This window comes from Cydia splendana, chromosome Z, assembly GCF_910591565.1.
Source record: "Cydia splendana chromosome Z, ilCydSple1.2, whole genome shotgun sequence".
Classification (NCBI taxonomy): Eukaryota; Metazoa; Arthropoda; class Insecta; order Lepidoptera; family Tortricidae; genus Cydia; species Cydia splendana.
Genome location: NC_085987.1, coordinates 18,588,023 through 18,607,122, shown reverse-complemented (window position 1 = coordinate 18,607,122; position 19,100 = coordinate 18,588,023). Strand labels below are relative to the sequence as shown.

Below are 19,100 nucleotides of genomic sequence, written 5' to 3'. Positions count from 1 at the left end.
CAAATCGTCTCTGCCTTATAAAGGGTTAAACGGCTGCCAAAGATATAGCGATACGCGATTTAGAAGCGTGTTGTGAATGAAGATCATAAAATACTATTTTCAGGGATTGACAAAATATTTTGTAGGAGGTTTGGAGTTAAAACCTGACTACGGTAACCGATATAAGATGTGGGAGGAATATATCCCTTCGCCTGGTTTAGGGTTAATAGAACTAAATTTACTTGTGACGAATTGAAACAAATTTGCTTTTGGCGGTGTGACCGGTTAGAACAACATTTTGGTGTGACTAGTTGATGCCTGAATCTTTTCTAAAGCTAAAAAAACGAGGTATTATTGTGTATTAAATCCTCATATAATAAAAAATGCCAAACCGCAATGCGGTGTTAGCATAACGTCAAAAATCCGATGTCTGCAAATAAATTAAACAACATGAATGATGTGGTTTAGTGTTTTATTTCTACATTACACGTCCCTTACTTTGCTCTCTTGGACTTGATCTTCCTCAGATAGAACTCCAACTCCTTGCCTTCAAGCACGTAACCATCGGCGCGGCCGCACTGGCCCGGGCGGCTTGCAACACACGCTACATTAAACAAACACAAATTACAACAAGGCAATAAATAATATTTTTACTAATTAAATTTCATACAAACTATCAGAGTAACTATGACAAGTAGATCATACAACTGCTAGGCTGGCCCCAAAACGGGAACAGCCAGAAATGCAGATTCAAACTTTTATATATCATCATATTAATTTAAATAGGGATGTTTCCTGTATTTAAAAATAATTATTTCAAACTATGCCCTTAATAAAGCACCAGATAATTATTAGAAAAACATAGATAGCTTATTTTTGACATAATTTCTATTTAATAAATCGGATAGAACTAAAATAAGTTTTTTGACAAAATAGTTATTTACGATACAAGTGCGATGAAGAGGAAATTTGAAACGAGTGGTGATAAATTAAAACACAACCGAAGGGAGTGTTTTAAATCGACACGAGTTTCGAATTACTTATTCGCACGTGTATCGTACAACGTTTTTTAATACAGTTGCTCAAAAAGTGCTACTTTACGTAGCTGTTTAGCGTTCGCAAAGTTGTTTTTTGCGAACTAGTGCTTTTTACTTTTCTAGCTTTTTTAAATTTAATTCTGACCTTAATCGATACGTCCACACCAAAGAGTTTGGATGTTCAAAAACTTTATATATTTTTAATTTGCCATTAGACATTTATTACGTACAAAAAGTATTGTTACACGATATAAAGTAAATATCTATTTGTTATTATATAAATAAAACGTTACAAAATACGACATTTCACTAAAAAAAAATTATTATTTGGCTGAATGGAACTATCATTGCCACGTTGGCTGACGTTAACAGAAAAAAATAAAAATTAAAAAGTAAAACCGGCGTCCGCCATTTTCACTTTAAATTCATTAGTTGTATCAAAATAATTCTCTTAAATTGCAACTGTAAGAGTGTTTTTGTATGAAATGAGTTAATGTGATTAATTTTGGCAATGTAAATCAACGCTGAACGTAGTTTGTGCTGAATATACAATATCATTCAAGTTCAAGGGAAAATTCGTAACTGTAAGTGCACTGGTCATGTTACCAATATTTGTATTATTGTGATTTTTTCGCAATTGTATTAAAAAACGTCGTTCAATGTACGTGTGAAAGTGTTATTATTTACTTGTGTCCCGTGTCTTTTATTCGCCTACGGCTCATAAAAGACATCTCGGGACTCGTAAATAATAACATACTTTCCCCACTTGCATTGAAATGTACTATTACAGTACATATGGCCCTTTTGACTTTTGACATACGCACGGAACTCTAGTGCGGGAAAAGTGCTGTTTCTCGCACTAGAGCAGCAATAAGCACTTTCCGTGCCTATGTCAAAAGTTTAAAAGGCCATATGTACTGTAAAACGTTGTATGATACACGTGCGAAAAGGTAATTCGCAACTCGTGTCGATTTAAAACACTCCCTTCGGTCGTGTTTTAATTTATCGCCACTCGTTTCGAATTTGCTCTTTTCCGCACTTGTATCGTAAATAACTATTATGATACAAGCTTTAATCGCTGACTGCACTTTTCTTTCCGCAGGCAACTAATACTTATTGAGAAAATTATAAAAAACCCCAAAGACTTAGATTGGGTTGTTTTATCACAGAGTTCCAATGGCCACCTCCTGTCTCCATCATCAGATCAACTCAAAGGTACCATAATATTACATTGTCACCCCACTTATATATGTATGCAAATTTTCAGCTTTGTTGGAAATCAAAGAACAACTCAATTGATTGATAGGTGAAAACCGCATAGTGAGAGCTCTTTTGATATGGATCGACATAACATAGTGAATTAATGGACTTGCCCAATAGTCTGCCAGTGTGGAACTGTTCCTCTAGTGCAGCTTCCACTTTGGAGAGACGCTGTCTTGAGATGTACTTCTTGGCGGTCTTCTTGCTACGCTTCTTATTGATGATGGCATCCTCAGCTTCAGTCTGTAAATAATAGTCATATGATACAGTATAAAGCTATTACTCTATACACTATTCTTAATACTGAAACCACAGAAAATCCCAACTCATTTTTGGGTTATTCGCAGGCATTGTCATCAAGTTGTTACCATTTGTAAAAGTTGGGAATAAAGTGTGTTTTTTTCTTTCAGGTCTTGCTGTCAGAAGGCGGCACTCCCTTGCTTACGATGACTATTATCGAGTGGTCAGACGGGTAGGGCGGGTTTTTTTTTCATTGGTTTTTATTTGCATTTGCAGTCTTAATATCTTTCAATATAATCAGAATTTGTGAGGGTTGCACGAATTCAGTTTTGCATATTTATCAAACACATTTCAAACGACACGCAAATCATCATTTTGTGCAACCCAAGTTACTTAAAAAATAATTCGTTCATAATTACTCAAATTTATGGTGCGTTGGGGTAAGATTGAAACTATTGTACAATCATGAAAAATGTACATGTCATTGTTGTGTTGAAATTATCTGCCAGTCAAGCAATGGCCCAAACAAGGTTGGTAATATTTACAAACATGAGGAGCTTATATTCAAAACCTGGTTTTTTTAATTTTCAGTTTATCATCACGGTGACAACCGTGATGTCAAACTGATATAAATGAAAAAAAAAAAAAAAACTACACTCAAGAGCAAAAAGTTGAATAAGTTGGCTACCCATATTTTTACAGTTGACTGTACATACTATTATATTTTACAAAATGTAAGACCAACTATTTTGAAAATGAACTCTAGTTTTTTCGAATTCTCGATTTCATACGTCCCTATATGGTAAAGTTCATTAAAATCAGTAGAACCTCTTTTGAGAAATGATTAAAAAATAAGTATCTAAAAAAATTATACGACATTTTTGCCGCTACTGTGTCTCTAAAAATTATTACTATTTGAAGGATCTTGTAGTTTCAATTATTTCATGCAACTATTAAACACGAAGCATGTTTACCACAAGCAACCACAAGTATACAAAGTATACTTGTGTGCAGCGCCTTCTATCGGCAAATTGCCTCACTAATTTACGCGACACAAATATTGAACGCAAGAATAATAATATAGCCTTTATTTTTGACATTTAAACTTATCTATATACATATTTTAAATAGTGTTTGTAACTGGATGTTTCCTTGTCAGTTTGCCTTTCCCCTAGAATTTGCCAGTTTTCTGTCCCTGGCATGATTCAGGTTAGATTCTTGTTTTGCGTTCTAGAGTTGCTTTATTTAAATATTTATTTTTTATCTGGTTTTAATTAAGTTAGTTATGTTTTTACATTTCGCTTTTTACATTTCGCTTTTTACATTTCGGTTTTTACATTTCGGTTTTTACATTTCGGTTTACTTTTTCTAGGGGGTGTTATAATAAATAGTTAATGTAAACTATCTGTATACTTACTAGTTTAGCACCCTTCTTCCTGCCTAGTGGCAACAAGTAGTGTGACTCGTACCACTGACGGAAGGGAGTCGCATCCACCACAACAATGGCGTTCTTCACCAGCGTTTTAGTACGCACCAACTCATTGTTGGACGCGTTGTACACAACATCAATAATGCGAGTCTTTCGGGTGGAACCTGGAACAAAGTACAAATACCAATCAATTCACATTTTGTTCACAGTGCCTTTTAATATCCGACGGCAGTACAGCTAAGTACTAGGGCAAGAGGACTTGCATGTACTTGTGTATAGTCAGCATACATATGGCAACACACACACCTTCGTTAACATAGAAATAAAGATATGTTGAGATTTATTTGGCCCCTTTGGCCGACACTACACGCGCGGCGCTTTTGTGCTAAGCCTACAGGTACACATATCAGCTATAGCCTGTTAAGCCATTTCCGTCAGTAAAAAAAAGCGACAAATTTAAAAATGGAGGCGCGAAGGGTTATCGTTCCATAGAAAATTTGAAATTTGGCGCCTTTTTCTATTGACAAAGTTTTTTGACAGACTATATGAATTACTTTACATTTACACCATTCATATTTATATCAACAAAAATTGTTTTATATCAATCATTCACATCGCATGTAGCATGAACATTCGCAATCCCAAGCTGAAACAATTTAATGTTTTACTGTTCTACTGTGGTAAATAGGATTTACCTTATTATTAATTATAATCATAACTTAATAAGGTAAATAGGATGAACAACCCTATTATTAAAATTAAAGAGACAGTCTGTAAAAAAGGTTAGGTTAGGTAGAATTTAATTATTAATTTAAATTGTTTCACAGCAGTTTTGAAATCAAATTAAAAAATACACTGAAAACAAGACCAAATTGCGAATCGGTCGAGCGACAAATCCATCTTCGCATCTCTCAGAAAACAATGAAATTTTTCGACGAAAATGTGATAGTGTGCGTGTTGTGACACTTGTGACTCGTCCGTACACAAAAACAGAACGAGGTGTGCAAGATTTGTCTGTGTAGGGTGTCATTTTCTATGTATTTGTGTCGTCATTCTCATTACAGATTGGATTTTGTATGTAAGTGTGTGAGAAGTGCGACTGTGTGCACCTTTCCCCCCGCAAAAAATTGCAGAAAGATTTGTACGGTAAGATATCGCTTGGGCCCCTCCCTTCCGACGTGTCGGAAGCCGGTGTTGCTCGAAGGCGTCATCTAATAAGCTCTTAGAATAAGATAAAAAAAATGTTAACACTAGTACCATGAACATTCCTACAATGGTTTGACTTTTTCTACTGCAACAGTACAATCTGTCAATTAAATAACTGACAGTGATATCTAAATAATAGTATTGTGGTTTCTTAAAATTCAAGGGCCGAAGTTACAAAACGAAACGAAGTTGAGTCTCGTAAAGACAGGCCCGAGAATTTTAAGACAATGCAAATGTAAGGTATTGTACCGTTGCCAGAATATCTTTTCTAAGACAGCGGCAAACACCTAAAATTAGAAATAAAATCAAAGTAAATATTGGTTAGTACAGCAATACTCTAAGTGTGTTCCGCGGAACCCTAGTGTTCCGCGACACCCCTGCAGGGGTTCCGCAAGAATTTAGAACACTATGCTTTAGTCGCTTCGAAAAATTTTACTATGACGCCACCGCCATTGTAGGGTTCCATCAAGTATTTCGCTTTCCAAAAGGGTTCCGTCAAAAAAAAAGATTGAGAACCGCTGGGTTAGTAGATCTTTGCCTAGAAGACAGAATAAAAAAAAAACCAACAGTTGCATAATATTGTATGAATATCGGTTCGCCTAAAGCAGCGGTCGGCAACCTTTTAGCAGCCAAGGGCCACATAGTAGTTAACGATGAGTAAGTTGACGCGGGCCGCACTTTGTTAATATTTATAACTTTATCAGACATTGTTGTTTGTTAATATTACTTAGCCAGGGAGGCTCGCAGGCCGCAAGTGACAGTTTCACGAGCCGCATGCGGCCCGCGGGCCGCAGGTTGCCGACCGCTGGCCTAAAGCAAAGGAGGTGCACGAAAAATTTTGACCAAAAGTGCAAAATATATAGGAATCGTAAAAGACTTAGAAAACTTTTAATCAAACAAAATTGGTTTAGTCTTGTATAGATACTTTGATTTTATTTACCATTTTAGGTGCTATTGTTTAATAATAATATATTGTATACATCGGTACATAATAAGGTCTTGAAAGTCTCAAGCCTGTTTTGAAACTTGTGAACTGCCCTTGGACATTAGAACACTTATTGTGTACAGTCAGAATTTAATTTCCTACCCATTTTGTACTTTTATTATTTTTGTACTTTGTCACAGTGACAATAGTATGAAGTATCTACTTACCTTCACATTGATTGTCACAGTGACAATAGTATGAAGTATCTACTTACCTTCACATTGATTGTCACAGTGACAATAGTATGAAGTATCTACTTACCTTCACATTGATTGTCACTGTGACAATAGTATGAAGTATCTACTTACCTTCACATTGATTGTCACTGTGACAATAGTATGAAGTATCTACTTACCTTCACATTGATTGTCACTGTGACAATAGTATGAAGTATCTACTTACCTTCACATTGATTGTCACTGTGACAATAGTATGAAGTATCTACTTACCTTCACATTGATTGTCACAGTGACAATAGTATGAAGTATCTACTTACCTTCACATTGATTGTCACAGTGACAATAGTATGAAGTATCTACTTACCTTCACATTGATTGTCACTGTGACAATAGTATGAAGTATCTACTTACCTTCACATTGATTGTCACTGTGACAAGGTACGAAATGGGTCAGAAATTAAATTTTGTGACTGTACCTGTAGCACGAAATACTATTTGGTCAAGCAAGTCCAAGATAATTAGGGTTCCGTACCCAAAGGGTAAAAATGGGACCCTATTACTAAGACTCCACTGTCTGTCCGTCTGTCTGTCGCCAAGCTGTATCTCATGAACCGTGTTATATAGATAGTTGAAATTTTCACAGATGATGTATTTCTGATGCCGCTATAACAATAAATACTAAAAAGTACGGAACCCTCGGTGGGTGAGTCCAAACCGCACTTGTCCGGTTTTTGAATAATATATTTGCCACCATTGACCTGATATAAAGTCAGTACATTCCGTGCTCCACACGCCAAAACTTCATATCAAGTCTTGGTTTTGGTCAGGTTTGTTTATGTGCAATTTTTGACATGGCATAGATAGGTGATACTTAATTACCTAACTGACGTGGCGGCAAAAAAGTTAAAGGGACAGTTTTCACACGCACTTAAGCACCAGTGTGTTTTCACTTTGAATAGTGTTGATAGTGGAAGCATGGACTCTTGAAAAAAAGCTTTATGGCCTCACATTGTGGGCACCTGGACAGGGAACATTTTACAAAGGTTTTCTAATGTAAATCCGGTTCCTATTCATTCCCAGCCATCAACAACTACCAACTACTAAAAAAAAGACCAAACTAGTTAGTCTGACCAATTGACCGAGAGTGGAGAACAATCTATAGTGCAATGAAAAAACCAAGTGATTCAACCTAATTCTGCAACCCGCTTGTCTAATTTTCTTCACAATGCCTATAATTTTAAATGGTAACAAACAAGGTAATTTTGACTATTAATTCTAGTTGTTGTTGATTTTAAACAAAATGTACTAAGACTTAAGACATTTGTCCCTCAAGTGCTGCTGGGCACTGGGTCATGCTTACAATAAGCTACAGTGACAACATGTCTAATAGATAAATACTACATCAAAAAATCCATAAATTCGGAACAAATACCCAGGTTTAACACTTTCAGGGCTGGGCACCCCCTGTTTCCAGTACAAAATGAACACACATGTTCTAGGCAGTGAATGTGTTAACACTAGGCCTCCAGCATAGGCACTACACAGTGACACTACCATTTAGGCTAGGAGGCTATTAGAACCACTAAACTAAAAGGTATCCTTTAAGATTACAATGTGGTACCATTAACTTGAAAACGGCAAGCCAGCTAGGTTTCCAGATGATTGAGCCAAATGGATTATCAACATTCAGAGGGTAATTCTAATAGTATGTAAACTTTGTTGAGTGTTGTAACAATCAAGCTGGCGGGCACATATATTTGAACCTTGTACAAGCATGAGTCCCAATTACACAGGTTCAAAAAGAAATTATAATTAGTCAGCGCAGCAAGGAAAAGCGGAATGTGCTAATAGTATGGATAACTTACACTCAGATCCCCAAGAGAAGTTTCCTGTGTCAAGGCGCAGGGCCCGATATTTCACGTTGCCACCACGCGAGCGCACTAAATGAATACGCTGGGAGCCAAGCTGCAAGTAAAGAAAAGTAGCGTTTAAGAACGGTATTGACATAGTGCAGATATGACTACAACAATTAAGTCACATGTAGGTACACTTTTATAGGTTATAATATACAAAACAACTTGAAATAACAAATAAGTACTTATCGAGGTGCAACACTAACTTTTAAAAGGTGTCTTTATTAGCTTGGCATTCAAAAAAGATTAATTAACACACAATCCTTACCTTGGTGTTGGCTGCCGGGCGACCCAACTCATACTTCCTCTTCTTACGAATGGGTGCACGTTTGCCGCCAGTGGCCCTTCGCTTATGCCAATGATCACGACTGATACCTGATAAAACGAATAACACTCACTTAAAACTAAGAATATACACTAAAGACTTGCAGCAGTAAAGCTACAGAATCCGGAATGAATTCACATATAGTGATTATGGTCTAAAAGCGAAAATATTAATACAAAATACGTAAAGAAATTAATGTCACATTTTACACCGCTCTTTAAACAAAATTAAAATAAGAAACACAAGATTATAAGAGATTAAATATAGCACTACACGGAGGCACTCACCCATCTTTGCTGGATCGCGAAAGAAAGGATAAGTGGCAAGTTTGACGGAACCAACTCTACTACGTCGAGTCTGTAGTCTATGGTATATTACTTCTATAACGGCGTTATCACACGGGTTTTTTTAAGCACTCCGATATTGGATTGCAGAAATACGAAATATGTACTTTTTTTCGACAGTTCTTGTAATATATTGTAACAAATAAGTATTCTTTCGAAGACATTAATTAGTATGTTAAGGTGAAAACGTTCAGGACCGCAAAGAAAGGCGCCCTTTTTAAATGAATACTTCACTATCTTGAAATGTAGTTTATCTGAAAGAAAACATAATTGAACTCGGAACTTAAATTAAATCACAATTGTGTTCACAATCACTGCAAATCTGACTAATTAATAGTAATAATTTAAAACTATTTCACTGATATCCACTAGATCAGAGAAACGTTATAATAATTGAAAGACTATGCGACCTTTCAAAAAAGGAATTCGTTATTATTCGGATTTAACAAATACAGCCAGACACTCGCTATTAACTATTAAAAAAGGCGCGATACTGAAAATGTTAATATATGATAAGGCTTGTCCAGACGAGGACAATTGTTTGCCAATCTGATTAAATTGTCCGATTATATCAGGTCCTGTGTACGCAAAAGGCCGTTTATGACCGATATTACCGATGAAATGGGGTGCGGACGCAAGAATACCAATTTGTGACGCTAGTATTCGTGTTTGAGGGCATTTTTTATTTATTTAGAGCCCTCAAATATCACCCTAAATTTAAAATTGGTGACAGTGGACAAATTGGCGTTTGCGTCCGCACCACATAGTGTTTAAAATGGTAACATACTATCGCACCGCACCGCGACCTTGGTGCGTCGCACCCATAAGCGAGAGGGAGAAAGAAATATCGCTTTCTCGCTCTTACGTATGGGTGCGTCGCACAATGACCTTGGTGCGGTGCGATAGTGTGTTATCACTATTATGGGTGCGTCGCACAATGACCTTGGTGCGGTGTGATAGTCTGTTACTACTATAAGGCGTATCCAGACAAGTCAATTTTTCGCCAATCTGATTAAATTGCCCGATCGAATCAGGACGTGCGGACTCAAATGCTAAATTGGCTCGCCGAATTCAACCGCCGATTATGACCGATATTACCGATAAAATGAGGTGCGGACGCAAGAATACCAATTTGTGACGCCAGTATTTTCGTACTGGGGCATTTTTCAATTTAGAGGGCTCTAATATCACCATAAATCTAAAATTGGTGATTAAATTGGAGATTGACGCCAATTTCATTTCTGATCAATTAGGTCGATTTGAGCATCCCGTCTGGATACCGCTTTACACACTACCGATACGTGCGCTACACATCAATGTCGCGGTGCGGTATAGTAGTGTGTTACGACTTTAAGCTCCATTCCAACGGGCGCTTTTATAGATCTTTAGCCCCCATAAGCACGAGAGCTTTTTCAACGCGCGTTAAAAAAGCGCTTGAATCTGTCCGCACTCTAAATTCGATTTAACGATCAAGGCTTAGGTAAGTCGAAAATCTAACAACGCGTGATAAAAAGCGCCACCGCTGTCGTGTGAATAAATACACATGTATCTATTTGTGTCATTCAAACGCTTTTTTAACGCGCGTTGTAAAAGCGCCCGTGGGAATGGGGGCTTAGGCCTCGTACGCACGGCAGCTTATTCAACGCGCGTTAGAAAAGCGTTTGAATGACACAAATGGATAACCATGTATGTATTCACACGAAGGCGGTTTTTAAGCGCGGCGCTTTTTTATCGAGCACTGTTCGATTTTCGGCGTTGAGCGTTGGCGTCAAATTGAATAGAGCATACGGAACTCCGTGTATATGTTCTCACAAGCGTTAAAAAAGCGCCGGCGCTGCTGTCAGTTGGCTGTCAAGTGTCAATTTTTGGTGTTAAACCGTCAAGATTATTATTAGTTTCACCTTAAAAATGTCAACTTATGCTTACAAATTCCTGAAATATTCAATCTATATTCATAAGTCTGTGCGGAAAGAGAAGAGTCGTGGGATTTGAGGGCGCGCCAGTGCTATTTTATGGTTTTTGCTATGCTGACAACACTGGTCACGTGATTATAGTACGACACTAAAGGTCATGATACTTGAATCCCTTTTGTTACGGTTTTTTACCACGGCTTACTAAACGGAGCCTGGTGGTGGTGTCGGCTCGTCAACTCAATCCTCTGATTTAGTGCAGGCTCTAGTTTTCTTTTTAAAACACTCTTGTTTTTATGTCTCAGATACTAAAAAGTGACAGTGCGATTGACATAACTGCTAAAACTAGTTAAGAATCTGCCCAATACAACTGTAATTTTAGCATCAAACAAGATAGAGTCTCATTTATGTACTGCCTAATCTGTGCTGTCCAACAGTTATTTTAATACAAAACCGGGTAGATCGGGTAGAAATTGGGCAATAGAACTGTACTTTTACTATCTGGGATATATTTCACCCATTGTTAACTTGACTTGTAATGTATGTGTTAATGACTTGTACTACATTATTAATAATAAATATGAATATGAATAAAAATAGTGCATAAGTAGGTAGGCCTTATTGGGATATGTCCGGTTCTCTCATCACACGATATTTTACTTCGCCGAAAAGTTAGTGCTAAATGAAATATAATTTCGTACCTAACAGAACCTAGTAAACTAACTTACAAATAAAGAAATATTTTATTAGAAAAAGTTTTATTCTTTGTAATCGAAGTCTGAATTAAAATATTCAATGTCACTTATGGTTGAGCTAGCTTCAGAACAACCAGGGACACTCATAGAACTATCTTCATCTGAACTGGATGTGCTTGAATCCGGCACGTAGATTACGAATTGTTGCATATCACCTACTTAGCGGTCTTTTATTCGAGATACCGTAGGTACTTTTACACAATCCTGAAAAAAAAATTACATATAAATATGCATAAAATGGCAAGTATCAAGACTATTTGTCAGTTATTTTAAAGATCATGAATGACCTGCATATTTATGAAAATTAATATATTTTGAATGAATATACTTACCGATTATGTACCGGAGACAAGTTACTTAGGGGGCTTATTAAATACGTAATTATTTAATATTAAATACAACATCAATACCCGTGAATAGCGGAAACACGTCCCGCGACTTTTTGTAAGTCGATTTTCTTCCCGCTGACAAAACCGAACAATGTTAAATATAATTTTCCTTGTGGTTTTATGTACGGTTTTATCGTGTTTTGAAAATATTTTAAGCATGAAACTTGCTGTTTTTGTTAATAAAAATATATAATGACAGAAGTTTGTTTACTTTTTACAAGACAGAGGGGCTACCGCGAAAACCGAAATTCGCAAATTGCGGGGATCTTACTCTTTTACTCCAATGAAGGCGTAATTAGAGTGACAGAGAAAAATGCCCGCAATTGACGATTTTCGGTATTGGCGGTAGCCCTACAGGTGTCAAAGGTTTGATTGCCATATAAAATTTAAAATGTTAGTTCCCGTTTCTGCCACGACTCTTCTCTTTCCGCACAGACTTCTAGCAAATAAAGTATGGCTTTGCTGAGATGCGTACCTGGCAGTACGACTCACAAGTGATTTTTAAGCGTTCATATGAACACAAATATTAGTAATGGTAAAATAGCGCCAACGTCGGGTTTTAACGCAACGCTTTTTAAGCTGTCGTTCGAATGGAGCCTTAAGGAGAAAGCGATATCTCTTTCTCCCTCTTACTTATGGGTGCGTCCCACAATGACCTTTGTGCGGTGCGGTAGTATGTTACGGCTATTACAACGCGCGTTATAAAAGCGTTTGAATGATACAAATGGATACATGTGTATTTATATATTCACACGACAGCGGTGGCGCTTTTTATCAAGCGTTGTTGGATTTTCGACTTTAAGCCTTGGTCGTTAAATCAAATTTAGAGTGCGGACCATGAATCTAGTATTTTAACTGGATAAGGCATGATGGGTGGGGGAAATGAGCGAACGGGATAGTCTTATGTATCTTTCAGTAGGAGTAGCAGCGAAAGCGCTATTATGGTTTGTCCTTGTCAGTCTTACATTTTTTTTATTCCCCACCATAAATTTGTATGGGTTATGGTATGGTGGGCAACAAATAAATTCGACCAATCATAGTGTCGCATTGCCTATGTTTTGTCCCTCTCGGAGGCACGCGTATACCACTTCTATACGACCCTACCTTCTATGGTGCGGACAGATTCAAGCGCTTTTTTAACGCGCGTTGAAAAAGCTCTCGTGTGTATGGGGGCTTAAAGCCTAGCCCCCAAACGTTTGGTTTCCTGATTTCGCAGATATGCGAACTCGACTCCACACTCGCGTTCGCGGCTTCGTTGGTTTGGCCTTGTCGAATATTTTGTATGAATAAAGAGCGGCAATCAGTGACTAGATAAAGATAGGCGACCTAATTGATTCATGTTGTACAAGTTGTATACTTTCCATTGAAACTTATTTCGTTCGTCAGACAAGTCGGTGAAATTTAAAGAAAAATTTTTTTTTCAAAAATTTATTAAAAATAGCCTTGACCATATTTCTTCAGGCAACCTTATTTATTTATGTTCAGGAACATATTTTCTTTAATAAAATATGTTTCATCCGTCAGACGTATCGGTGAAGAGCCACCATATACAGGTGTCCCTAGCCATTGGACAAAGCCGTAATGTACATATGCATTAGTTAGGGTATTTAGAACCAGTATACAATAGTACATTATTGTCGAGGTTCGGAAGTAGCTACTTGCAGGCTGAGGATTCGTTTTAAACGGACGACCTTGGGAGTCCGTTTAATTGAATCCGAAGCCAGCAAGTAGCCTTCCAGCCGAGTCATATATAGTGCTTTTCTCAAAAATGGTGCAAGAAATATAAATATCATAGAAATATTTTACAAAAGCAACGTTCTTACGTATATATTTTCACAGAAAAAAGTAAAAACAATTGAAAAATTAGCTTTGCCGCCTTTTTATTTTTTTAATAAAAAAATAGAAGTGTATTTTTCTGCCGAAAATACGTCAACCTATTTGAGACAGCTAAATAGTCGCGGTACTAATCATCTGTTTGGCTGTTTAATGGGCCTGTGCCTTCATTTGATATGGCCATTTCAAGTTTTAAAAAGTTTGGAACTCGACAAATAATGGAATTTGTATGCAACATTGCAGTCCCAAAATCGAGACTGCAATGTTTTTAACTTTTTAATTTTTGACTGACCATTAACTACGCGCTTCGCGACCTATTTTTTAAACGGCAAAGTCGACTTTGCCGTCCATTTTTGAGAAAAGTATCATAACAATCGGTGTAGCGGTTACGAAGAAATGAACAAATTACGATTTTTATACTTTGGAGCAACCTGTATGTGTTAAGACCCCTGTACACAATGGGCCAGCGTGGGGGACGCATTTATGCGTTAGAGGGAGCAAGTGATATTGCTATCTCATTCTACCACATGGCTGCGTCCCTTGGACTGGCCGGCGCTGGCTCATTGTGTACAGGGGCCTTTAGTAGCTCCTGAGGTAGAGTCTGGCTACTGAAATTTTACACAAATTGTTGGCGGGAAATTCAAAAAATCTTGGGCTGGTCACACTTTGTGTAGTAGGAATTATAGTTTTGATACTAGAAAATATTTTCGATTTTCTGTGCACACGTAAGGTACCTAAGGAAATAAGTTAAATAAACGTTGACGTGCACTCAAATTCAGGTCACATAATTTTTACTACTATTTAAAGTACAGTCAACGACAAACACATATGTTTACGTTCCAATGTTTTGATTTTATTGATATTTTCCAGTACTTCTAATTTATCCGTTTCTTTACACACTTGTCCTGTTTATGATTCACGTACTTAATCAAAAGTCATATGCAAATGCAAATGTTAGAACTAGTACTTAAAGTATCAAAATATTTATAGAGCACCAACCTCCTAATTTGTTTACATTTGCTTAGGAGTTGTAGACATTGCAGTTTTTCGTTATACAACGCTACACGTCGACTTCGCACATTGTCGTAATTATTTACGAACTTAAATAATAGTTTGCGGACCTCACTCGGTATAGTAATTACATATTAATATTATTTAAAATAAACGCCTTATAAACCGCGAACAATTTGAATGACTGACATAATTTGACAACAGACTTTTAACTTTTTTTTTAATCATAGACAATTGGTGATACAACAAGGAAATATCTGTCAACAAAATTTGGCTAGCCAGACTCTAATAAATAAATAGTATGAAACCTTCGACCGTTTTGATTATCTTTTTAGGGTTCCGTACCCAAAGCATAAAAACGGGACCCTATTATTAAGACTCCGCTGTCCGTCCGTCTGTCACCAGGCTGTATCTCATGAACCGTGATAGCTTGGCAGTTGAAATTTTCACAGATGATGTATTTCTGTTGCCGCTATAACAAATACGAAAAAGTACGGAACCCTCGGTGGGCGAGTCCGACTCGCACTTGTCCGGTTTTTTATTTATGACATTAATAAGATTCTGACTTTTGACAAATGTCATCGTTGCCGCACATTTTACAGTATGTTTTTTTTGTTGTCGATTATTGCAAATAACTTTTGTTTGATAATTTATTTTTTTATCTTTTGTTCTAATTAAAAAAATATTACCATTATAGCATTTCTGAGAAGTATCCCTACGTGGGATTTCAGGGGTTGTCCAATGGTTAAGGTCATCCTGTATAACGTATCTTCTACTATTATGGATATGTAAGGTAAACGTACTAGTGCTCGACATGCTAATGCCCAATAGATGACACCTTGCTGTCACCTCTATTGACAATGACTTAAGTTTCAAGATGACATGTACTGGGACGGCGTCGACGTCGAGCACCTGTAGGGCTACCGCCAATACCGAAAATCGTCAATTGCGGGCATTTTTCTCTGTCACTCTAATTACGCCTTCATTGGAGTAAAAGAGTAAGATCCCCGCAATTTGCGAATTTCGGTTTTCGCGGTAGCCCCTCAGTACGTTAACTTTATGCGTTCTTAGGTTCTTACTGCCAAGATTGTGTACAGTTAGCGTGGTCAGAATCTACCTAAAGAATAAAGATGTTCTCATGATTGGAATTAGATGAATAAAAGACAACGTTAATGCTATGTTTCTTTATTTTTGTCATTGGTAAAACATTAAAAAACAGGGTTTTCAGGTTCCAGGTTACTTTTTCTTATTCTGGATTCGAGCATAGTTTCTACAGCTACACGCATTTACGTAAGTAGTTGCAAAAATTAAATGTAAAAAAGTTATTTTTATGCGCTAAGTACATAAAACATTGGGAACTTTGCTAACAAGGATTGTAACTAAGGGTGGTATTCCACCTGTCCGTGTCCGATTTCTTTGTCCAATGTCATTGCGTCTCACTCTTTCATCGAGCAAAATGTGAGACACAGATATTGGACAGATGGAATACCACCCTAACATAGGCATTAAGTTTCATGAATAAAGGAGCGAAAATACTTAGTAAAATAAGCGACTCCATCAATATATGAATACATAGAACCACGAGTTCTTTCTTCTATTATGAATCAATGAAAGTTTGAACTCGAACGTTAGTAATAGCCGCGTCCTCGGCCCCTCTTGGCTCCCCCAGGCCCGCCGAAATGGCCACGGCCTCCGCCGCCTCCTCTACGACCATAATTGTTTTGGTCATACTGGGGTCGCTCGAACTGTTGACTCATTTCATCCTGCCTCGTATCGTAACTATCCTGCATTCTACCGTTCATGAAATTACCCCTGGGTACTTGTTGGTTGTACGGAGTGTTTTGCCCATAGTTACTATATCCGGGAGCCCTTAGCATAGAACCTCTTACTTCTGGCATATTATGCATTGGTCTTTGATCCCAAACATTGACATGAGAATTGTTATTTCCGCCAAAATTGGGCCTGTCATGTATAGGTCCCGCTAATGAGGTCTGAAGATTAGTGAAGGGAGTGTGGTGGTGCTGCTGGTTGTTGAAGCCGTCGAGTTGGTGGCCGGGTTGAGTGGTCAGTGTCGTTATGGGTACGGTTCGCATTTGCGGTTTGCTCGGCTCGGCGTGAACCGGCGGGATCGGCATATCGCCGAAAGATCTCGGTTGAAGGGTGCTGGCGACGACGTCCGAGGGAGGTGCGAGCGTGCTCGTGGCGGCCGCCGAGGACTGGATCGAAGCTTGCACTAGTGCCAGCAAGTTGGCCGCTGACGACATGTTTTTGGATACATCAGGCGGAGCAGCTCTCACTACTTCGCCTGCAACCGTTTCTACTTTCGTCTCTTCCAACGATTTCTTGACAATTTCCATTTCCTGGCGTATCTGGTCTTCTTTCACTTTCTCTGTTACAGACTTGAATACCTAGAACAGAAAGTAGTTTTAAGTATGTGGGTATTTCTATTGAGTCCACTGAAACACGATTTTTACAGGAACGCTAGGATATGTACCGAGCTTAGATATCTAGAGATATGCCGTCATCGTCAATTAGTACCGTGACTAATGTAGTCGTGGCCTGCCGTGGTTACAATGTGTGTGTTTCAATTACATACACAATTTTGTACGCATTATTAAAGTCAAAACGTAATAAGTTTAATGTAGACACGCGGTCGTGTGTCCAGCCAAGTTCGAAGAAAAAGGAACTGGCGACGTAGCAACCGGGTGTAATATTACACGAACCATTTCTAGCTTATTTTTGACCCTTTCACAACTTGAAACCTATGAATAAAATTTGGCAATTTTATAAAAGTAGCTCAAACAGTTTAGGCCAAGTAACAAGAATGTATGGAGGGAAATGCTTGGAACAAAATTTTTGGCTCCGTAACTTTGCTTGGACTAGTTAGGAGGTAAACATTTCAAAAGAGGGAGAGGGGGTTAAACGTTCCATTTTTCGGCTTTTCGCTTACTATATCTCGGAAACTTTGCATCTTATCGACTACTCACACAATACGAAAGCTGATTTAATTTGCTAAAAGTTTTATTTAGTGAAGTGTTTTTTTACATACATTTGTCTGTGCATTTGTCAAGAAATCTAGTGTTGTCGGTTATAAACTATATTTAATATTAGTTTCTGTTAATGTAAATTATACTATATCTTGTCGGATTGTATTTGCTTTCTGTTTCTCAACTGTTTATATTAGTCGGTTATAATTAAAAATAATGATAGTGTTATTAGGGTTTATCAGCCTTCCAAAGAAGGCTCAGTCAATACTAATGATGTGGAATCAAAACTTACCTCCTCAACGGTGTAGTCGTCGTCATCGCTGTCGATGGCGATGGGTTTGAGGGCGACGCCAGGCGCAGGCGCAGGCGCGGGCTCGGGCGCGGGCGCAGGGCGCGGCGTCTCGGTGCGCGCGGGCGGCTCGTCCGAGGGCGCGGCGGCGGCGGCGGCAGCGGCGGGCGCGCCGGCCGATGCGGCTGCGCTCACGTACTGCCTAAGTCGCTCCACCCGCTGAGGCTCACGCGCTTCTAATTTTTTCAAGTATGCTATGAGGCTGTGCTGTTCCTCCGCCGAAAGCTCGTTGAAATTTTTTAACAATGTCTCCAGATCAGAGTCTGATAATCCGTCCATAGCGTCTGGTGCGTCCGTCTTTTCCGCTCTGCATTAGATTGAACAAAGCAAGTATTAGTTTTTAAATTATTTACTTGCAATAATATAATAAACATGGCAAACCACATAAAGGATGGACGAAGGAAAGGGTCAATTTCCAAATCAAGGGAAAACTTGATAAGGCAGCTCACAAGTATTTAAAACTCAATACCGAATAAGTCGAATAGAGAGAGTGCGCCTCATTAGACTGCGTCATATTTTTATAAAAATCGATTTCGGCTGGCAAATCATATGGGTTACTCCCTCGGGTTATTCCCACTAGTTACCACCCAGTTCTTACCAGTGGTAACTACTGGGATTTTTTTTCCCACCTTTTACCACTGGTAACTATTGAAAAAAAAAATCCCACTAGTTACCACCAACTCGGCTTGGTCGTAACCACTGGGAATTTTTTTTCCCAGTAGTTACCACTGGTAAAAGGTGGGAATTTTATTTCCCAGTAGTTACCACCAAACTATTGTTAGAATTCAATACTAATAAAAACAGTATAAATAGTATAGTATAAATATAGCGTGCTGTAATAAATAATTATGTGTCAGTTAGTGATTCAATAAACTGCTTTAAAAGTGATCAAAAATATTAAAACAGTTTTACCGGTATAAGTGTAAAAACTAAAATAGAAGAGTCTCATCCTAGTTCAGTAGAAATTAA

At 37.9% G+C, this 19,100-nt stretch overlaps 2 protein-coding genes and 1 long non-coding RNA gene across 4 annotated transcripts in view; 1 reads left to right on the top strand and 2 right to left on the bottom strand.

The window, feature by feature from the left end:
- LOC134804941 (uncharacterized) overlaps nucleotides 1-19,100 on the top strand; it is a 384,312-nt gene that overhangs the window by 253,288 nt on the left and 111,924 nt on the right. The gene's annotated exons all lie outside the window — the stretch shown is intronic.
- On the bottom strand, nucleotides 438-8,965 carry LOC134804890 (small ribosomal subunit protein eS8). The gene is made up of 6 exons (XM_063778201.1): nucleotides 8,841-8,965; nucleotides 8,497-8,603; nucleotides 8,181-8,280; nucleotides 3,934-4,109; nucleotides 2,390-2,519; nucleotides 438-583 (listed from the first exon to the last, which is right to left on the bottom strand). The coding sequence occupies exons 1-6, from the start codon at nucleotides 8,842-8,844 to the stop codon at nucleotides 474-476; spliced, it is 627 nt and encodes a 208-aa protein (XP_063634271.1). The 5' UTR covers nucleotides 8,845-8,965; the 3' UTR covers nucleotides 438-473.
- Nucleotides 16,011-19,100, bottom strand: part of LOC134804715 (uncharacterized protein CG7065-like) — a 54,848-nt gene continuing 51,758 nt past the window's right edge. For both annotated transcript variants that reach the window (XM_063777877.1, XM_063777878.1), the window contains 2 exons: nucleotides 18,075-18,438; nucleotides 16,011-17,203 (listed from right to left, as the gene is read on the bottom strand). In XM_063777877.1, the coding sequence (XP_063633947.1) occupies nucleotides 16,424-17,203; nucleotides 18,075-18,438 (1,144 nt within the window). In that variant the 3' untranslated portion in view covers nucleotides 16,011-16,423. The remainder of the gene's footprint in view (nucleotides 17,204-18,074; nucleotides 18,439-19,100) is intronic.

What these genes read in the sequence shown, in the direction of transcription:
- LOC134804890 (XM_063778201.1), bottom strand. An exon ending in CTTCTCTTGGGGATCTGAGT is followed by an intron (nt 4,110 to 8,180) that starts GTAAGTTATCCA and finishes ACTTTGTTCCAG; the next exon opens with GTTCCACCCGAAAGACTCGC. An exon ending in GGAAGAAGGGTGCTAAACTA is followed by an intron (nt 2,520 to 3,933) that starts GTAAGTATACAG and finishes TATTATTTACAG; the next exon opens with ACTGAAGCTGAGGATGCCAT.